We start from the raw sequence: 21,036 nt of genomic DNA, 5'->3' as shown, positions 1-21,036 counted from the left end.
TTTCTGTTTTTTAAGTTATTATTTTTTACAACTGTTCTGATGTACCATCAAATATGACCAGCCTAACTAAAAAAATTGACAAACTTTATTGTTGTCGTTCTTTTGGGCTAACACCATTTCTCAACACAAGATTGGCTACACATGGTGGTGAGCATACCTGGTGGATGTAGAACACAGGAAAATTTGCTAAGACACATCAACCCATGAGAAGCTACTAGCAGCTTTCTCACATACCCACATGGATAGGTGTGTGCTTTAGACAAGGCAAATCTTGTAGCAATGTTTCCAAAACTGTTACACAGAATACAACCATATTTAGAGAGACAGTATCATGACATGAAGGCTTTTCAGATAGTTACTATTGATGCTAATTTGCCATTCACTATGGCCACCATTAATAACAGTAGCAAAGTCTTGTCACAAATTTTCAAGAACTGCTCAACAGAATTTGAGCAGATTTGACATAAAGCATCTTAATCAAGACCTTTCAATGCCCCCATATGATTGTAAAGGGCCTTTCCATATTGTATGCCCACATGTGATAGCAGAAGGCCTTTCAATTTTGTATTGCCCAATGTGATAGCAGATGGCCTTTCTATTGTGTATGCCTCATAAAGCATCTTAATGAAGACCTTTCAGTGCCCCCATATGATTGTAAAGGGCCTTTCCATATTGTATGCCCACATGTGATAGCAGAAGACCTTTCAATATTGTATGCCCCCAATGTGATAGTAGAAGGCCTTTCAATTTTGTACTTCCGTTGTGATAGAAGGCCTTTCAATATTATATGGCCCCAGTGTGATAGTAGAAGGCCTTTCAGTATTGTGTGTGATTAGGATTTTTAACGTAACCTTAAAAACTTTTCAGTCACATCGCTACAATGTCCACATTGTAGCAGTTTATAGTGATGTCTTGAACTGGGACATCATGCCGCAGACATATAGCATGATATCCCACCCAGTCACATTATCCTGACACCAAGCCGACCAGTCCTAACACTAACCTCTTATTGCTGAGCGCCTAGCGAGCCAGCTATTAGTACCATTTTTATAAGTCTTTGATATGATTCTACCAGAGCTCGAACCTGCAACCTCCCACATCTGAAACAGACACTCTAACCACTAGGTCACCAGAGAGGTCCCCTTTCAATATTGTATGCCCCAATGTGATAGCGAAGGCCTTTCAATATTGTACATCTCCAATGTGATTGCAGAAGGCCTTTCAATATTGTATGCCACCAATGTAACAGCACAAGGCCTTTAAATTTTGCATGCCACCAATGTGATAGCAGAATCATGTATTTTTGCTGTTTATCTGGATTTTCAATCCATTTTAGTGCAGTAGCAAAACTGCAGAAATATTGAGCCATCATTGTAACCATTCTGAAAACTATTTTACCTCTGCTTCAAGGATCGCTAATAATATTGGACTCACATTACTCATCCATCTTTGCATCTATCATCCTTGTTCAGGCTATAAGAGTATTCCTGTACTACCCCATGCCTTGACATCAGTCTTACACTGTGTGCATCCCAGTATTCCTGTACTACCCCATGCCTTGACATCAGTCTTACACTGTGTGCATCCCAGTATTCCTGTACTATCCCATGCCTTGACATCAGTCTTACACTGTGTGCATCACAGTATTCCTGTACTATCCCAATCCTTGACATCAGTCTTACACTTTGTGCATCCCAGTATTCCTGTACTACCCCATGCCTTGATATCAGTCTTACACTGTGCATCCCAGTATTCCTGTACTATCCCATGCCTTGACATCAGTCTTACACTGTGTGCATCCCAGTATTCCTGTACTACCCCATGCCTTGACATCAGTCTTACACTGTGTGCATCGCAGTATTCCTGTACTACCCCATGCCTTGACATCAGTCTTACACTGTGTGCATCCCAGTATTCCTGTACTACCCCATGCCTTGGCATCAGTCTTACACTGTGTGCATCCCAGGATGAACATTTGGTTAGGAAAACAAGATTCTTGTGACCTATTTTCCAGAAATTATTCAGGCTATAATTCAATACTTTTTCACAAAATTCCACTGATCTTAAACTTAAGTTGCATATTAGGCTGGACATGTACTGCACACTGTAACTGTGAATTCTGACCCAAAATACTGTAATGATGTTGGCATCAACCTGTATAGTGTGTGCATCTTGGAATCTACATATGATGTGCTCCAAAATTTTAAGTATACTTTCATTCCAGTGTTTATGAAAGATTTATTTCAAATCACCTCCAGTTCCAATACCTTTTTACCTATTGGCACAAACCTTATAATGAAGGTACATATTAACAAGGATGTGTGTAAACGAAAGCTGCTTTGATGTGACCTGTTTTCAGACATTTCTTCACAAATGTTTTAAATGTATGTTCATTCTCCCTGTTGACACCTAAACTTTTACACTCCTTCACATATTGAAATCATAATTTCACTTTGAGATTATGTGCATCTTGGGATAAGTACTTTTTTTTCTTTTTTTTTTTGGGTCACTGACCAAAGTTTCAGGATTTAAATAAAATTGGTTATATTGTATCTGGGCTCCAGTTCTGAGACATTTTCACTTATTGTTGCCAAACTTATTCTAAGAATATGTTTAGGAGTGGAAGTGTTTCTCATATTAAAAGTGGGCCACTGAGCATGTTCAGTATGTTGAACATGATTGAATGATACTGTGCGTTTTAATTTCAGCACCATTTAACCCATTCATCTCTATGTAACCACAATAGAAAGACTACCTTTCAGCACTAAGTAATTTTCAAGATGTTGAATACATGTATACAGCATATGTTCAGCAACTTATAAACACCTTATTTCCTATGATAGGAATACATATATGGTACTACTGTAAAGAAGACAAATTCAGGTCTATGAAATTATGCTCATAAACAAGTTTAATCTCACACAGGTCATTACACAGGTAAATTAAAAGGTAATTTAAATGTAAATTTCATGGTATTCAAATCAAAACTGTTAAATGAAGCATTTAAAGAGTAATATGTGATCTGTTTTTTAACCAGTGTCATGCTTGTACAAATCACAGCCTGAATAAATATTTTGTCACATTTCAGGGAAAGCCACATGTGGGTAACTATATTTTTACAGGTGTGAAAAAAACTTGAATATACAAGGATTTATGTTCTTTATGGAAACATGTGCTCTGCCTTTGAATACACCAGATTAGTTTAACAAAAGTTCAAGCAAGTTCTTTGGTGTGCATATCATTTACCTGTATCATCACTTGACAAACATGTCACATGATGAAAGTTCTCCAAAATTGGATCCAACAAGGCAGAATTTCTCATTTTTGTACCATTCTCCATCCAAAATAATAACTTGCTATTTCCGAAATTATACAGTCACTGTAAAAAATGTTAAAATATTCAAGAGGTGTTTTAGATCCATCAAATAATCATGCAGGGCCTATGCATTCAGAAAATGTGTGAATATTACCATCCAACTGAGATTTAGTCTATTGGCGAAATTCAGGTTTAGTACACATCAGTGAGTTCACAGCCTTCAGAATGCTCATTGTCACCTCTCTTACCAACAGTTATTGCAAATGTCCCCTTCTTTGTTTTTGTATACAAGATCAGAATTCTCCTATCTTCAGTTATTTCGTCCAAAGAAAATTCATGCTGATCGTCTAAGAAGTCCACCATTTTGGGTGTTCTTGGATGACTTCGAAGATTAAAATTTATAGATCAGAAAACCCTACTTTCTTGTTTACACCTATCTTAAAGTCTGACTGTATCCAAATCATATCTGACTGTATCCAAATCATACACAAATAAATCATGTTGCAAAATAATTATTTACCAATGGAGGACCCCTGATAGTGACCAATCAGAGGATATATCATCAAAATGAGACATGAACATGTGACTGGTATATCAATCTGCAGTGTTGAGAAGGAGTTATTGTTCTAGGACCACTATACTGGTCTGCAGTGTTGAACGGTTTAGTCTATTGCCACCAGTGTGCTTCTGACCCATTTTAAAAATGCTTACCTCGGCCACAAAAACAAGTTTCTTGTGGTCTGCTCACTAACAACTCTAGTTTAATTTTATATCTTTCAGCTTTGGACACTTTGTGGGAGCTTCTGATAATCCTTTTGTATCCATGGCAGATGGTCTGGAGTTTGATGACCAGAACTTTGTATCTGCTGGTTTGTACAGGTTTTGTTGTCATGCCCACATTGGTGGGAAGTGATGCATAGCAGTCACTTTTCTGACGGCAACAATGTTGTCACCTTGAAGTTTTTAATAGATTCTCATTATGCTAAGCATGATTCATTACAAAGCTCGGACAATTCCTTGTAGGGTATTCTCACTTGCCCCTTTTCCCACTGGATCAAGGTCACAATTGTAGAAGATTTGCTTTCAGGTTTTTGTTTAGGTTTTTCATTTGCTTAATTTCCTCAACCTTTTGACGGATTCTCCCTACTTGAAATCAGTTATTATAAAGCTAAGGCAATTAATTGATGCTTGCTCCTTTGACCTTGGAGTTAAGGTCTCATTCTTAAAAAATGTCATGATTTTCCTAGCAGTAATATATTACTGATTTTTCCAAGGTTCACTTAGGGCCCTTACTAAATGAAATTAAGTGCAAACATTCTGGCTTAGAAAATGTGCATCGTTTAAATCAAAATCTGTTCTATTACAAGATTCTTCCATAACATCTGAATTAAATATATGACCATATGCAAAGTGCATGATTTATAACTGGAAACTAATAGAATTGTTGAAATTCATATAATTTTTTGCATGTAACTCAATTTATGAAACAAAGATGTTAACTTGAGTCTGCTTATGTATTTGTTTTCTATCATCAAGAGGTGCTGACAATTCCCAAGCATTTCCATTACTTTGATCAATATTGCAAATAAAATGGCTTTTCCCAATCTCCCAACTTCTTCCTGATAACATGGGATCCATGAAGAGAGAAATCAACCAATAAAACACGAAAGATGTGACTGTCAGTACAAATGGCAGAAGACAAAGATGACAAAGTGTTGATATCATCATCATCATCAATGCCAATATTAAAGTTGTATTCTAAAGCTTTCTTAGATTTAGCTCCCTTTGTCTTCAGCTGTTGCTTACAGTCATTAAACTCAATAGGTTATTTTTGAGGTTTTGTATGTCCCTGAAAAGTTGGCCACTGTGACCTATTTTCTTGCTTTAGTAACTAAGTTGTGTTTTAAGATCATGGAACAGTACAGTACTAATGTCACAATGAGCTAGAAGTGATAGTCGCATTGTCCATTCATCATTATATCTGTCCATTTTATTTTCTCACTACCTCTTGTTCTTTTCAAGCAGCAAGTGAAAATTGAAAAAAGGAAATAGCTGGAGCAGTGTGGCTACAATTGTGATTTTATTGCAAAGTAGATGACTTGATAATGACAATACTGATCTCATCTATTTGATGTAACTGGGACATTATTAATTACTTACACATGTTATTTTTTTAAATATTAAATACTTTGTTACTATCCTGTCCATGGAGGGGTTAGGAAAAAATTATCCATGTCTATCCATTGATCCCTCTTGTTGAATCACATCACATTATGACATACTTCTGTTTGATAATGTTTGAAGAACTTAAATAATTCAGATTAACTTTGATATGATTATTTTCATTAAGAATTTGAAGTCCAATTTACACCATTTTCCGATACAGTTTAATTGAGTTATGGCCCCTATATGCTTAGAACTTTGTCATTCTATTGCATCATTCATTTTGTTTCCATGCAATAACTTTTTTATTAAATTATAAGTTCAAACTAAATTTAGCATGGTCACCATTGGTGTTTTACAATAAGAAGACCTAGGTCATTTTCATTATTCGCCAATTTCCATAACACTTCTAATTAATTAAACAGTGTTATATTTCCCAGTAACTATTGAAGAACTTTGCTGATTCAGACTTAATTTGATATGAATCTTTAGAGTAAGAATACCTAATTCAAGTATGAATTTCATAATTTTCCTACAAAATTTAATATTAATGGCCCCAATTTAAAAAAGAACCCTAATATTAATAACCCCTATTTAAATCAGAACCTTAATATGAATGGCCCCTGTTTAAAACACAGCTGTAATATTTTTGGCCCCTGTTTAAAACCTTAATATTCATGGCCATTGGTTAAAACAGAACCTTTATATTTATGGCCCCTGTTTAAAACAGAACCTTGCCCTTTAGCTGCATCAGTTCAAGGACTTCATGGTTTCAGCTCCAATTTGTTATGAGGATTTACTTTAAAAAGACTTTGTCAAGTATGGTTTTCACTATTTTCAGTTATGATACCTGTTTTTGCCTTAAAAATCTATCACTTCTATTGCATCATTTAAAATGGGCATATATATTTTACTGACACATTCGTAGTATTTAATATACATAGACGTGTTAACCCTTAATGATAATGTTCTACAGGGGATTTCATGGGACAACTGGATGCTGATGAAGCAGAGTTTGAACGTGAGAATGTCTTCCGACAGGTGAGTATGCATCTCATTGGTAGATGAGGGGTAGGGAATTTTCCCAGGATGGTTTAGCATGTGGCCACTTTAATGAAAGCTACTATTTCTGATATTGTTTTGACCCCCCCAAAGTCCCCTTCTACTTCCTACTTACAAATTGATGACGTCCCTGGATGAAGTTCGCAAAATGTTATTGATATATGTTTGTCTTCTTGTGTTTTGGATGCATTCTAATTGTTGAATTAAAGCATTGTTATGTATGTAGCAGGCCTGTGGAAATAGTCATATATGCTGAACATGTCTGACAGGACTGGTCTTTGATTGACTGCAAAGTGCCCAAATTGGACATTGTTTGTCTCTGAGAAGAAATTCATATTCTCACTTTACAGATGTTGTCAAACCTGTTGCTAGTGGCCATTCATGGGAAAAGTAAATCTAGCCATTGCACATGGTTGACTTCTTTTCGGCTTTAAAATTATTTATTACTTTATCAAGATTGCTATATGTTCACCGTATGTTGTTCTCACCCAGATTTATGTTGCACACATGATTACTGTATCCTGCTGACTTTAATCCATCCTATAAATTAAATCGATGCGATCACTGATCTTAGTTTATTCGTGCTATTAAAGCAATATCTTAATTTGTTACTTGCTGATCTCACTGAGATCAAAAGACAATCGCTTATATGCAAAGCCTGTGATGAAAAGAAAATCAAAAAGACGCTATATATGGCAGTTCTATATGACTTGCACACTGAAAATTCACCTGCCTTTAGATAAAAGTTTTGAATATAAAATGACCCCTGACTCTAATGAAAGGGTATGTAGCTCTTTTCTCCATCATGTATGTTCCCTGAGCACATTAACATGAGAAATATAAGCCTTATTTCCTCACTAATCCAGTCCTCCCAAAGGTAAAAATTCATCTTTTCTGTCTACTGTAGTTATTCTAATAGACACACCCAGGGGCAGTGCAAACTCATGGGGGGGGTGGGCATTGAATACCATACAGTGTTTGACTGAAAATGTTTGTAAATTAAGCTGTTTTGATTTTTCCAACAGTCGTTGGATCACTCATGTACTGTTGTAATTATATGGACATGCCATAATGGATATATACAGACCTATAAGCCTTGATAAGATAGAAATTTTTATTTTTGGTGGAAAAAAAAGGGGGGGGGGCATCTATTAGAATATGTACAAGATAGCCTATAGATAAAGGGCAATAACTCTTGTCCATTACCTGCCCTTGTCACCAATAGGTGGTGTTTTCTCTGTGAACTGACATCATTTACATCACCTCCAAAAATCCATTGAAAATTTGTGCTTCTTGTCATGTCATCCATTGAGGATTTTGTTATATGCAGGATTATTCTACCAGTGATATGCATTATTTTGTTAATAGTTTGACAATAATTATGTCAATTATTTTGCCTATGTATACTTAATGTTCATGCACACTGCCAATTTATCACCCCTGGTAGAGTGTGTGTCTCCAGCATTCTTAATGTGATTAACATTTGATTTCTTTTTTTATTTTTATTTTCTTGCTTTGTTGTTTCAGAATTAACTGTAATGACTAAGAACGTTAAATGTAAGATGCAAGCAGCGAGAATCTCATGACTAATGTCGCGCATGTACAAAGCGTACATTGTTGGCTACATTCAAAATGTGCATTGATTGCTTGGAGAATACATGGTTTTACAGTTCAAATGAAAACTGCAAGAAATATATGACATGGGAACATCTGGGAACCTAGATTATTGATGTTTTGAACATTTACCTTATACTGAGTCTTCGGCCAGCCTTGTGGGGGAAGCCTTTATATCTGGGATAAATGGAAGAAGCTGTGACTTTTCCACCATCTACACCATCACTGCAGTTTCAAGTACATTGTTTGGTACAGCAAGCAGTGACAGAATTGATTAGTTCTGGCAAATTTTCCATGTCCTTCTTTCTTCTGTTTTAGCAGAGAATTATGAAACTTTATGGGCATTTCCACCCAATTCTTGGGCAACCCAGTTAGTGTAATTCTCCATGCATGTCTAACCATGGCCTTTGGGCCTGTAAGTGAAGATGCATGGGGTTTCTAAATGACTTGAATCAGCAACTGCTCTGGTGGCCTAGTGGTTAGAGTGTCCACCTCAGATATGGGAGGTCATGGGTTCGATTCCCGGCCGAGTCATACCAAAGACTTATAAAAATGATTCTAACAGCTGCCTTGCTTGGTGCTTATCATTAAGAGGTTAGTGTTAGGACTGGTTGGCCTGGTGTCAGGATAATGCCATATTGACTGCTGACTGTACCATCCAGCTCTCGACCATACCGTCTAGCCCCAGCTCAGTCTTTGTGTGTATTGCCTGCTGACTGTACCGTCCAGCCATCCAGCTTACAATCCATTCCATTCAGTGACCAAATGTCTTCTGTTTCATATCATCCTCTGCCATGCCAAGTAGAGCCATGGAACTTTAACATTACCAGGGGTCATATTGATAGATCCATCCATCCACCTCACATTACCATTACTCCGGCAGTACAGCTGTCTACACTGGCATCCATAAGCCTGACACCTGTATTGCAAGGCTTGTGTTTTTAGGAGCACGATCTCACTTCCATGAGAGCGATCTATTGCTCTCCCCAATCTTAGTCATTGAAAACAAAGATTGCCAGATGTTTTCTGAGTGAACTTCTCAATATTTGTCGCAGATTTCATGGCAGTTGGCTTTCACAAATACTGATATGTTTACAGGTTGATATATGGTGTCATGTACCATAAACAATGATGTCGTAAATATTTTAGTGGCAGGAAAGTTGTTAAATTGTAAATTTAGCTTAATGATGAAACATATTCCAAAAATTTAGCTTTTTTGATGACATATCAAACCAGTGTTTATTTTTGTGTACATGAAATTTTACTTTGCACCCTCCCTCCACTTTCACCATCTCTCTTCATGACAAAGAATCCTAATTGATCCCACAAAGGTGGACTTTTTACAGAAGGAGATTCAGCTTTTGCTTGTAAAGTGGGAGATCGAGGTTGTTCAAATTATACAGTGGGAGATGGAGATAGTTCCAATTATACAGTGGGAGATGGAGGTAGTTCAAATTATACAGTGGGCGATGGAGGTTGTTCAAGTTATACAGTGGGAGATGAAGGTAGTTCAGAAGTCATACTGTGAAGGTTTCAGCTACCACAGTTTACCATTTTGTTGTCCATCCATTTGACCTTGATCTCAGCCATTTTGCCTTCACCATTATATTCAATTAAGCTATCTTCCACTTAAGGCTGGCCTAGTCAAATGTAATGGCAGCATATGTGGATGATATACAGCTGAAACATTCAGCTTTGGTTCATATTTGAACAATTTTCTCTACCTCAGGGCGGATAGTCCATGTGGAGACATCAGATCTTGTCCCTTCTCAGCATTTTATTTATTTAGGTATACTGTTTCTAACTCATATGAACTTGGTTCATTTTTCTCCATGTCCAGTGACAGTATTGTTCATGTGACAGAGAAGGTGCCCACCAAGACAAAGTTCAGCACGGGAGTTTCTTAGCTCCTTGGCCTGCTGAATGCTGCAACAGTCCTGTAATACCTTGGCTGCTGTTACATGCACCCTCTGCAGATGGTTCTTCTGGTGCAGTGGCAACTGATTTTAGGTCATTTAGATCACCAAATTATGATTTTGACCAAAATCAGACACTTCAGTGGCTAGTGGCAGGAATCTCTCTTTAGAATTCCCACAACTGGAAATCACAATCTGTACAGTCACTAATTTGTCAGGATGTTGGGTATTTGCTACAAGATTTTGACAGTCATTTGCAAGTGGGCACTGCAAGGGAAGGCTTTTCACATCAATATGCTGGAAATGAAGGCCATTCTCAAAGCCTCACACACTTGGATGTAATGTATCCAAAGGAATTTGGTTCTGATAATATCTGACATATCAGGAATAGTGAATTACCCCATTGAGCAATTGGGGTTGGAATCATGAGACCTTTGCATTATGGTATTGGAATACCTTCATTGCTGTGCCCAATATCATATAAACATGCATATCATTATCAAGAAGAAGCAAACTGCTTCATATGGAGTGGTCTGTCCATTATGTAACCTGGTTTTGTTTCTACAGGTTACCATTCATAGGCAGCCCACTCTTTGCTCTCTCTCCCCTTGATAAAATCATTAATAAAGGCAAAGCTGCATGATATGGTATGTTTCCTCAAATGCTCTATGAGGTGTACAGAGAATATCCACATGGCTTTCAAATGTCCTTCCTACCAGTTAAGGCAGGAAAGCGCAGTGTCCAACCCCACAAGTGATGGTTGCTTGGCTAAATGGGGTTATTAGACCAGTGTACTCTGAACTCTCACAGTATTAGATGAATAATTAAGATTTTGGCTCATAAAATATGAGTAGTTTCCATGAGCCTGCCTCATTTCAAGACATTATCTGACACACTTAGCTTTCTGCTTCCTTCATCTTCTATCTGCATGACATGACCTCGTAAAAGAGAGAAGTGAATCTTGTTTGGCCAATTGTAGCTTCCCCAATAATTACCACACCCCATTCATGACAGCACAACCTCAGTGCCAGGCATGACCTTGCATGTATAAACATAATTATCATTTATGCTTTCCTTAGGTTCAGAAAAGTTCATCCTTGCAGTAGAGCAGTTATTGTGCTCCTACAGAGTGACATGGGTAGAGGTTGAATGAGGGTGACATGGGTAGAAGCTGAAAGAGGGTGACATGGGTAGAGGTTGGATGCTCAAGTCTTTCTTCCTCTTCTTCTAATAATGAAAATGTGATTGGAAAATGTATTTGTTGAAGAAAATAAATTATTTTGGTAAATTATGTTTCTTCAAAACTACTTTCCTGGTCAAATTAATATCAATCCCTTCCATCCATCCCAAAAATTGTGAGTATCCTGTTATGTTTTGCTCATGCTTAAAGTGGTGACATCCATGATACAGGTGGCCACCAACTGTAATTTGTAATCGGAGTTAATCTGTATGAGTTACGTCATTTGTCTATATGATATACAGACAGAAAAACTGTATTTTGGTCTTTCAAGGAGGACAGGATTGGGACAACCTTGTAAAATTTCAGATACCTGCATGATCTCTTTATGGACAAAGATCATAACTGCCATTGAATCAATCATGGTATAACTAGAATAATGAATGTACTGGCTACTCACTTAGGACCCATTACTTTAGCTTAAATCAGTGTTTAGACCATTTGATTTCATGTGTAAATAGAGATCTCAAACAAAAGTTGAGTCATTTTCTAAAAGTCAAGAATGAATAAATGACATAAGCTTTATATAGATTGAAAATGTATTAATAACTTTGACTTTTGTATTTATGCAAAGCAAAATCAGGGAGTAGCAACTTTAATTATAAACACATACCCCGTGATTCGTACAACTAAAATCGTTATTTTCTGTTGTCTAGCTACCACACACATAGCCCAGTGCTACACATAGGCCATCACATTGCAGAACAATTATTACTATCCACATTAGTTTTACAAAGGATTTCTTAATATTTTTAGAATATTGGCAATTTCATAACTTAATAATTGACATGACAAAATGCTAAGATAAACATGTATTCATAATTGCCTTAAAATTCTAAAACCATTTTGAACATCTACATCTACAGACCATCTCAAATTATATTTCAAGGATTGAATGGCTTATGATGAGTTGTGTGACATGATTTCACATATTTTGAATGGGTAGGATTATACTATTCATGTCTTTTCTGTGAAATGGGAATAATTGTATTTATACCTCACTTAAATATTTTGTTATTGCGTGTATTTATTGCTTGAAACTCACAGCAGTAGGGATATGGTTACTTTTGCCTCACAATTTTTTCCTATTTTACCCTTAGGATGAGGCTTTAACTGTGAATGAGTCCCAGGCTAAAAGCAATGAGAGTTCATGGGAATACAAGAGCATTGTGACTATACCCTGCCCATCTTGGCTGGACTGTTCAGGAAAAGACAACCTCATCAACATTTCGATAGATACTTACATGAAGAGCAGGTCAGAGCCACTTGGAAATATAAGTGCAGTATCAGAAAATAAGAGGGTAAGCACAACTTGAGTCTTGTTCTTTGAAGATTACCTGGCCATATATGGGTACTGTTATTCATCATATCACAGACTGAAAAGGGCTTCTCATAAACCCGGAGCCCAAATTTGTTAGAGAACATCCTGATATATAGGAATTTGAAATTGTATGAAAGATGCTGATTGGCCATTACTATTATAAATTCAAAAGAACCTTTAGACTTTGTTATAAAAGTGTTCTCAAATCCACCTTTGTATATGACAACCACTAATGTAAATTTAAAGAAACAGTAAGATTTTTTCACAAAAGTTGCTTAAATAGCTTTGACCAGATTTTTGTTATAAAAATGTGATAGCATTGGTTGTTAGGTCAGTGTAAACAAAGTAAACAATCTCAGGCCAACTTGGAACTCTTGTTTACTTGAAATACCATACCTGTTCATAAACCTATAAAACCACTTAGCCCTATTTTTATTCTCCACTATGACTGGAAGTGGCATATATTGTTACCCTTGTTTTTCCATCCACCCTACCTTGGTTTTAAAGCCATTAGATCTTTTGTTGTCTCAACTACATTAGCATAATGCGAAATAGGCATCACTTTTCTGGCAGCAATGGCAGCAACATTGCTAAAATATTGTGCAGTGGTGATCAGTCAATCCATAGAACACTTGACAGCTCTACTGCCTGAGGCCAATAACAGCTTGTGTGAATATCTCTCATTGGTGTCCATCATCTGTTAGCAGTAGATAATTTCTGCAATGTTAAGAGTTCACTCACCCATCTTCTCAGTTTTATTTGTTTGCAAATTGTAGCCCATAATGTACAAGGTCTGTTATTCGCTTGACAGATCAGTAGTGAACTTTGTTGTTGGGTAGATGTGAGACTTGCATTTAGGTTTTTAAAAAATGGTCTCTTTGCAATTTCTCTGCAATCAACAAGGCTAAGCATATGGACTCTTGATTAATTAAGGGAAAAATTATCTTTTTTAAAGTTATATGTATGCTATTTGTTGTGCATGTGTTTAATTTGGCAGTCAGTTGAGTACATGTACATTTTAATTGCATTAATACATTACCTGCCACTATTTTGCCTTTCAACCTTCTCAGGGATGTAATTTTCCTCACTGAAGCACCCATAATTCAACCTACAATTCAAAAGAACATTCCAGAAATCTAAAATAGAAAGAACCTAGAACCAGTCTGACTACTATGTCTTAGGTTCTTAGCATCAGGATATAGCCAGTGTCACTCTCAGATTATTGTCTTTGATTACGTGCTTCAGTGCATTTTTAATTTAATTGAATTTCCATCCACATGATCAATTTTCAAATGAGGGCAGCAGTTTTAGCAGTACATGATCTTGTCAACAAAGAAAGGCGTTTTTGTATGATGGTCTCCCTGTACAAGATGTCATTGGTATGGTACATACTACTTCTCTTGACAAAGAGGTTTGGAACCTCCTTCACTGGTCACCCTCAGATTGGATTACTCTCCGAATTTGTCTTATTCTGAGCAAGAAAAATATTCTCAGGACAGTCTGTCCATGAGAGTCCAGGTAATTTAAATAGAATGATCTCTGCACTAGCCCTTTGGGAGTCCTTGTTAAAGGAACACTACTGCCTACCATGAACAGATTTAAAATTCCAGAAAACTCAAAAGAACTGTTGTTCTTGTAAGAACTCAACTTTCAGACCCTTAACGGTCACAGGCCATACTCTAAAACTTTTCTTTTTAAATTAGATTTGCATTAGGTGATTAAAAGTATTTATACTCATTCAAAAACAATGAAAAAATATCCAATATAAAGACAAAATAATAATTTAATCATTCAGAGTAGAAGTATTCAAGTTGTTAGTTCTCCTTAGCTAAGATTTCCCACCTATAGAGGACGCCAACTTAAAATGACGTATATTTATCCCCACAAGAGGAAGCACATGCTTCGTGTTGTTGAAAATTAAAACACTATAAACTATGTATGAGGAGCATTCAGATGAAACTATTGAAAACGAATTTACTGTTGAGCATTATATGTATGAGCCCATACCAAAAAAGTGCCACTCTTCCTTCTGTGAGAAATTCATACCTGGAGCATTGTAAATAGTGCTGCAAAAATAGAATTCCCCAATTACCTCCCAGCAGACTTTTTAGCATGTTGCCCAGTTTATTGAGCACTACATGAAAACTGAACTCAGTGATTATGCAAATGAAACTGGATAAATATACCACTGCAGTTTTTGGTAGTAAAATTTATTAAATTTCACTTAAATTTTTTAGTTATTAAATTTGAGTCTGAAATTCTGAAAGGACTGGAAATATAGCCTATGAAAGCTTTGATTTTTGCAGAAAAACTCCACCATACATTGGGATTTTTAAAATAAGCTGAATTATTGTAATAACTCTCCACTGTGCTTGTGAGTATGTGTGTGTAATTATATATATATATATATATATATATATATATATATATATATATATATATATATATATATATATATATATCTCTGTATATCTGTGTGTGTGTCTGATTCTACAAATTTGTACACCTATTATGAGACCGCTCTGGTGGCCTAGTGGTTAGAGCGTCTGCTTCGGATGCAGTAGGTCATGGGTTCGATCCCCAGCCGAGTCATACCAAAGACTTACAAAAATGGTACTAACAGCTGCCTCGCTTGGCGCTCAGCATTAAGAGGTTATTTTTAGGACTGGTCGGCCTGGTGTCAGGATAATATGACAGGGTGGGACATCATGCTACATGTCTGTGGCATGATGTCCCAGTGCTAGACATCACTATAAACTGTCACACTGCAGACCTTGTAGCGATATGACTGAAATATTGTTAAAGATACGTTAAAAATCCCGATCACACACACACCTATTATGATATATGTCCCAGAGTAATACCTTGTATTTCTTCTTTGTAAAACTGTCTTGAGTTCATAATACATGTATTGGTTACAATAATAAGTAACGAGTTTGATCAAAGTCTACAGTCTGCACGTTCATAGAGTATCATGATTGTTTTAATGATTTATTTTTATGGTTGGTTAGGTTTTTAAAAAAGTGTGGGGATCTGTGTTTTACATTGTTTTCTCTTTAATTTTATTAATAATGCAAATATCTATTTACTATAATTTTAAAATCTTGTATACATTACTTTAACACTTTGTATGTTTTCTATTAGCCACAGTTTGGGATGCAGGTAATCTCACCCAAGAGAGACAAAGCTTGCCCCCTCATTGACATCACTTGGGATGACAAGGATACAACCTTAACCTCAAATGCTGATAAAGGTAAGACACAATGCTCATATTAACATCTTGGATCGTTACTTAAAATAACTTCAAGAATGAGCCATTTCTCTGTTGTTTAGTAAATCAGAAAGTAAACCTTTTTATTATATACTTAGCTGGGAAATATAAATACTTATTGGGGAAATAATTTTTATATTTTTATTTCATGCTTCTATTTTCACATGTGAAAATATACCCTTTTCTCACCCATGTGACAGAGAAATCTACTTGTTTTGCTAACCTTACTTTTCCTGTCTCACTCTAGTCATTTCCGACCAGTCTTCTCAGTCAGGGTTTCCACGCGCTCAGAACTACTTTTGAAAAAAGAAACCCTTGATGTCTTCTGCTGTGCCTGACATAGTTGTACTAAAATCAAACAACAACAACAAATATATAACAAAAACATAGTGACTTAAGTTAAATCCATCTTTGAGAACACACCATACAAAAACATTTCGAGAGAGACAAAGACAAACACATATGATGTCGAGCTTTTTGGTATTTTGCTTGTTCGTTCCACACAGCATGGCCAGTTTTATCCTATATGCAGGCCGAGCTCAGTACATTTTTAAATCAGCGTCTTTAAATGTAACTAAAGCTACCTAACTAGTTATAAATACTTCATGTGAAACAAATTATATACTGTTAGGTACATTTAATGACGCTGACCTGAAAATGACTGTGCTACAGATAGGATAAAATTCTCAATGCTGCGAGAAATTAACAATATAACAGGAAACTCTGATCCATGCATATAGGCTATAGACCTATACATTTCATAGCCTCCAAACTCTCTTAACAACTACGGAAAACTTAGTAACAGTCAGAAAAGTGTTATATAAAACATGCTTTTTTCTAATTTTGTTAATCATCTCCATTGTGCCCCTGTTGAATCAAAAATATCCCTACAATATTTAATGACAAATAATACACTTCCCAGCTGGAAGGAATCATTTATCCATCAACACATTAATCCATAAGCAAATTTCACTGTAGCACTTGCCATATTTCCAGGACAGAAAAAAAAAATGTTCAAAGAATCCGTGAACTTGAAAGTTTAGCACATGGCTATTCGCTAGAGTCAGTTTTTGGAGGGTCTATTATACACGGGGGTAATTTTACAATCAATATTAAGGACAACACAAGTATGTCACACACAGTTTCACCTCCTCCAAAGAAAAGAATAGTTATATACGATAGTGACACAGATCTCTAATTACCCATGACTAATCTAAAGAAAGATGTTACTCTTTGTTAACAACTTGTACTAAGTAAAACTACAGTAGAGCTGAGTAGCCAGTATCGCTTTATTATTTACAATATAACTTTTCAAAATTGGAACTGATGAAAATAAAACAGTTTCCTGTAATAAATATTAATTATTTATTGTCAATTTCATATAGCATCCATATATTAAATGTGATAATACCTCATTATTATGCGACGTTTTATGTTGTTATTTTTCTTTGCTCACGTGTATAAACTGTGTACTTCGGACACAACGGTCACACCACAGCCCTCATTAACATATTTCTATTCATGTGCATCATGAAAACATTGTACGTGAACACTAGTGCAGAAATCTTTTTACTTTAAAGAAAAATATTGGGTGAGAAAAATAATCTACGTTGAGGTTTGGACCGAGACAAGGAAATCCCAGTCGTGGGTTTATATTATATGTCTCTCCACTCGGGCAAGTCTCATGGGGAGACAGATAACATAAACCCTTGACTGAGATTTCCTTGTCTCAGTCCAAACCCCAACATAGATTCTATATATATCATTCACATGTGAAAAGATTTCCCATCATGCCATTGAATGCTTGGTTGTGTGTGCCTACAAAAGTTGTACTTGCAACAACAAAAACAAGTACTTTAAGAGCTAAAACAAATAAAAAGAAACTGCCTAACATTTCAAACATGGAAATTAGTCTTTGATAAATAAATCTGACCAGACACTGTTTGCGTCTCTCCAGAGTTATTTCCCCTTACTTCCTTGACAAGAACAACAAACCCAGATAGGATAAAAAAAAGTTTTCAATATGACAAAATAATGTAAATTTACTGTGCTAAAGAGTGAATTTAATCTTATAAACTTTGATTCTGAATCAAGTGTGATATATATAAAAAAGACACTTGGTAAAATATCATACTTATTGTACCACACAATGACATATATCTGGTATTAACATACGAAAAGAAAATGTCATCTATAAATTTTGCATTATAAGCATTGTATGATGAGCAACCTTTTTCTTTATCAGTCTGTATATGTTACATGTTTTCCATTATCAGTCAGTATATGTTACATGTTTTCCATTATCAATCTGTAAATGTTACATGTTTTCCTTTATCATTCTGTATATGTTACATGTTTTCCTTTATCAGTCTGTATATGTTACATGTTTTCCTTTATCAGTCTGTAAATGTTACATATTTTCCATTATCAATCGGTAAATGTTACATGTTTTCCATTATCAATCTGTAAGTGTTTCCTGAGCTTTGAAACTGACCTAATTGGTGGTAGAGGTTTTGGGCCTAAACTTTTCAATATATTCTTTTTACTGGAAGATGTTAAGTTCTTTAAATCTTGAAAATTCTTAGGCAGAATCTTTCATTATCTGTTTGATTGTTCCTTTAGCTCTTTCAATCTGTAAATTTTTAGATTAAATCCTTCAGCACCTGTATTTCTTTATTTCTTTTTATCATTACCATATTTGTAATTGTTTTGGTTATTCTAATTCTTTTAATTGCAATTATATTGTCATTATTCTCAGATAGTGACACTTTGCAAGATAACTGTAGCAGAAATACATCTACACCACCTTCGTCAAACAAGACCTTTACTTGTAGCATTTTGGATAAAAATACTGATGCTGCTGTAGTTCCTCCATGTCCTGCTCCCCCTCCTGCTCCTTCTTGTCATGAAGGTAAGTGCTTAACTATTCTTTACATTTTCATTTTGTTTGTAGGCTTGTATTAAAGGCTTATCATATTTGTTGTATGCCCCTACATTTATTTTATCACATCTTTGTTGTCAAAAATTCCTTGATGCATTTGATGAATTTCTTGTGAATTTTGTAAATTTTATCCATATAGGAAACTGTTTGTTAAAGCACAGATTGTGTGTAACTTGATCTTAAATCAGTCCTTAATTTGTGAATGAATATTGTGTCAAATATGTTGAATGCATGAAATCCATGAAAATTGAATTACATTTAGCATATTATAATTCATAATGATTTGCATTTGAAATTTGCACATTTACAGTGCTCATGAACCATAATAAAACTGACAGTAAATTGCCTGTAATCAGATTGTTCTTAATGTTCCAGAACAGCACAGTGTTCTTGATTTAAGTCAGTTTCTCTCTAATGTGTCAAGAGACGATCCCAGTGAGATGGTCAAGCTGCTGATGCAGTCATTGAAAAGTAAGTCAATCAGGGGCAGTTCAAACAAGGAAAAGTCTATAGAGAAGCCAAGTGATAAACAGTTTTCTCACCAGCTAAAGCCAGCAGTGCCAGAAGAAAGGATGTGTGATAAGCAAAAGTTGCATCAGCAACAGCACATAACCGATTTTGAAAGACAAACAGATGAACAAATCTTTCGTAAGCCAAATGCACCTATACCTATAGTAAAATCAAGTGACAGAAAGTCTCAGATACCAAAACAAATAAAGCCTTTAGAAAAATCAACTAATGAAAAGAGTTTTCATCAAATTAAGCCACCAAAGGATAAAGACCCAGTTATATCTTCTGAAAAACCCATTAGCAAACAGCAAATCACAGAACAAAGTTCCCAAATGCCTAGTGAGAAGAGAACAAACATTCCAAGCTTTCATTCATCTGAGAGGACAGCAACTTCAGCTAAGGAAGTAGCAGATACACAAAGGAAGTCTGGTGAATGGAAGTCCCCTAAACTTAGCATTGCTTCTTATAAGGAACTTGAGTTGAAAACATCACAGAGAACTTCAGGAAGTAGATTACAGTATCGGCCTGATTCAGGTGATGTGAAGTGCACTAACTTGTTACCTGACAGAAAGTCTGAGAAATATAAAACTGATGGATGTGTTGCTATTCCTGATAGTAATATTCATGTTGACAAAGCATTGGATGTTGTAGATTCAAAATGTAATGATTCAGATTTGACACAGAAGCAACAGAAGAATTCAAAAAGTGATCTCAAACTGTCAAGTTGTGAAGTTCTTCATCAACCACACTTTCAACTCTCTATACCAGAAAACAGACCTTCCAAAACTCAAGAAACACCATATTATAAATCTTGTAAAGAGGACAAGAATGATCTCCCAGCTATTCAGGTGAGATAATTAGTTACATTGTGTTTTAGCAGAATGGCAGGGAATATTAAACCTGAGTGATTCCAGAAGAGAATCAACATGTTGTCAATTTCCATCCATGCTGCTAATATACCATGTAATAATTTTATTCCCATTGTTAGAAATACATTCATTGTGTTTAATGTTATTTATGTGTCATCGATGCAAGCTGCTAGATTGAATTGATTCAAAGCTAAAAGTGTACACACGCAGACATGATAAAGTGTACTTAAAGAGGGCAAACACTTCATTTTTGAGATCTTGGAAACTAAGGTGTAAATAAGAACAGCAATACCTTTCCAATAGGAGGTGATATTTTTTAAGCAATCATGTGCAGGAAATCATTTGGTTGAAATTTGAACAGCAATTTATGCCTTTGTACGTTACTACTCATGTAGATATTTAGATGCGGTGAACAGTATTAAGAATAATGAAACCAAACTATTTGTTTCTGAGTCCCTTTTTGTGCAGTGAACAGGGACAATATTTCAAGATGGCTGAAATCCACCTTGCAAGATGCTAGGATTAAGACTGATATTTTACACCACATAGTAAGGTTACAACATAAAAAACAACTGGTGGGAGTACAGACTTTACGTTTGAAACCTATCTCATCTGACTTGGCATTCAGGGAAACACTGCTTGAATTGGCTCCAACCCTTTGCTAGTAAATTCATTACATGCATTTACCATGTTCATTAGAATTGTCTGTATAAAAAATTCCCATGATTTATAATGCTGCACAGTAATTTGCCTTTTTTAAGCCAGTACTATGCTTCTGTCACAGATAGATACACTGTTAACTTCTCATGTGGTCCT

The 21,036-nt window shown here is 35.7% G+C and overlaps 1 protein-coding gene across 1 annotated transcript in view; it reads left to right on the top strand.

The window, feature by feature from the left end:
- Positions 1 to 21,036, top strand: part of LOC149787296 (uncharacterized) — a 134,084-nt gene that overhangs the window by 20,892 nt on the left and 92,156 nt on the right. The window contains exons 4-9 of the mRNA XM_089977835.1: positions 4,097 to 4,185; positions 6,456 to 6,520; positions 12,409 to 12,609; positions 15,774 to 15,882; positions 18,659 to 18,811; positions 19,217 to 20,199. Coding sequence (XP_089833961.1) covers positions 4,097 to 4,185; positions 6,456 to 6,520; positions 12,409 to 12,609; positions 15,774 to 15,882; positions 18,659 to 18,811; positions 19,217 to 20,199 — 1,600 coding nt within the window. The remainder of the gene's footprint in view (positions 1 to 4,096; positions 4,186 to 6,455; positions 6,521 to 12,408; positions 12,610 to 15,773; positions 15,883 to 18,658; positions 18,812 to 19,216; positions 20,200 to 21,036) is intronic.

Source organism: Sinohyriopsis cumingii, chromosome 12, assembly GCF_028554795.1.
Source record: "Sinohyriopsis cumingii isolate HCF-2022 chromosome 12, ASM2855479v2, whole genome shotgun sequence".
Classification (NCBI taxonomy): domain Eukaryota; kingdom Metazoa; phylum Mollusca; class Bivalvia; order Unionida; family Unionidae; genus Sinohyriopsis; species Sinohyriopsis cumingii.
The sequence above is the reverse complement of the archived record's forward strand: the minus strand, read 5'-3'. Positions and strand labels throughout refer to the sequence as shown.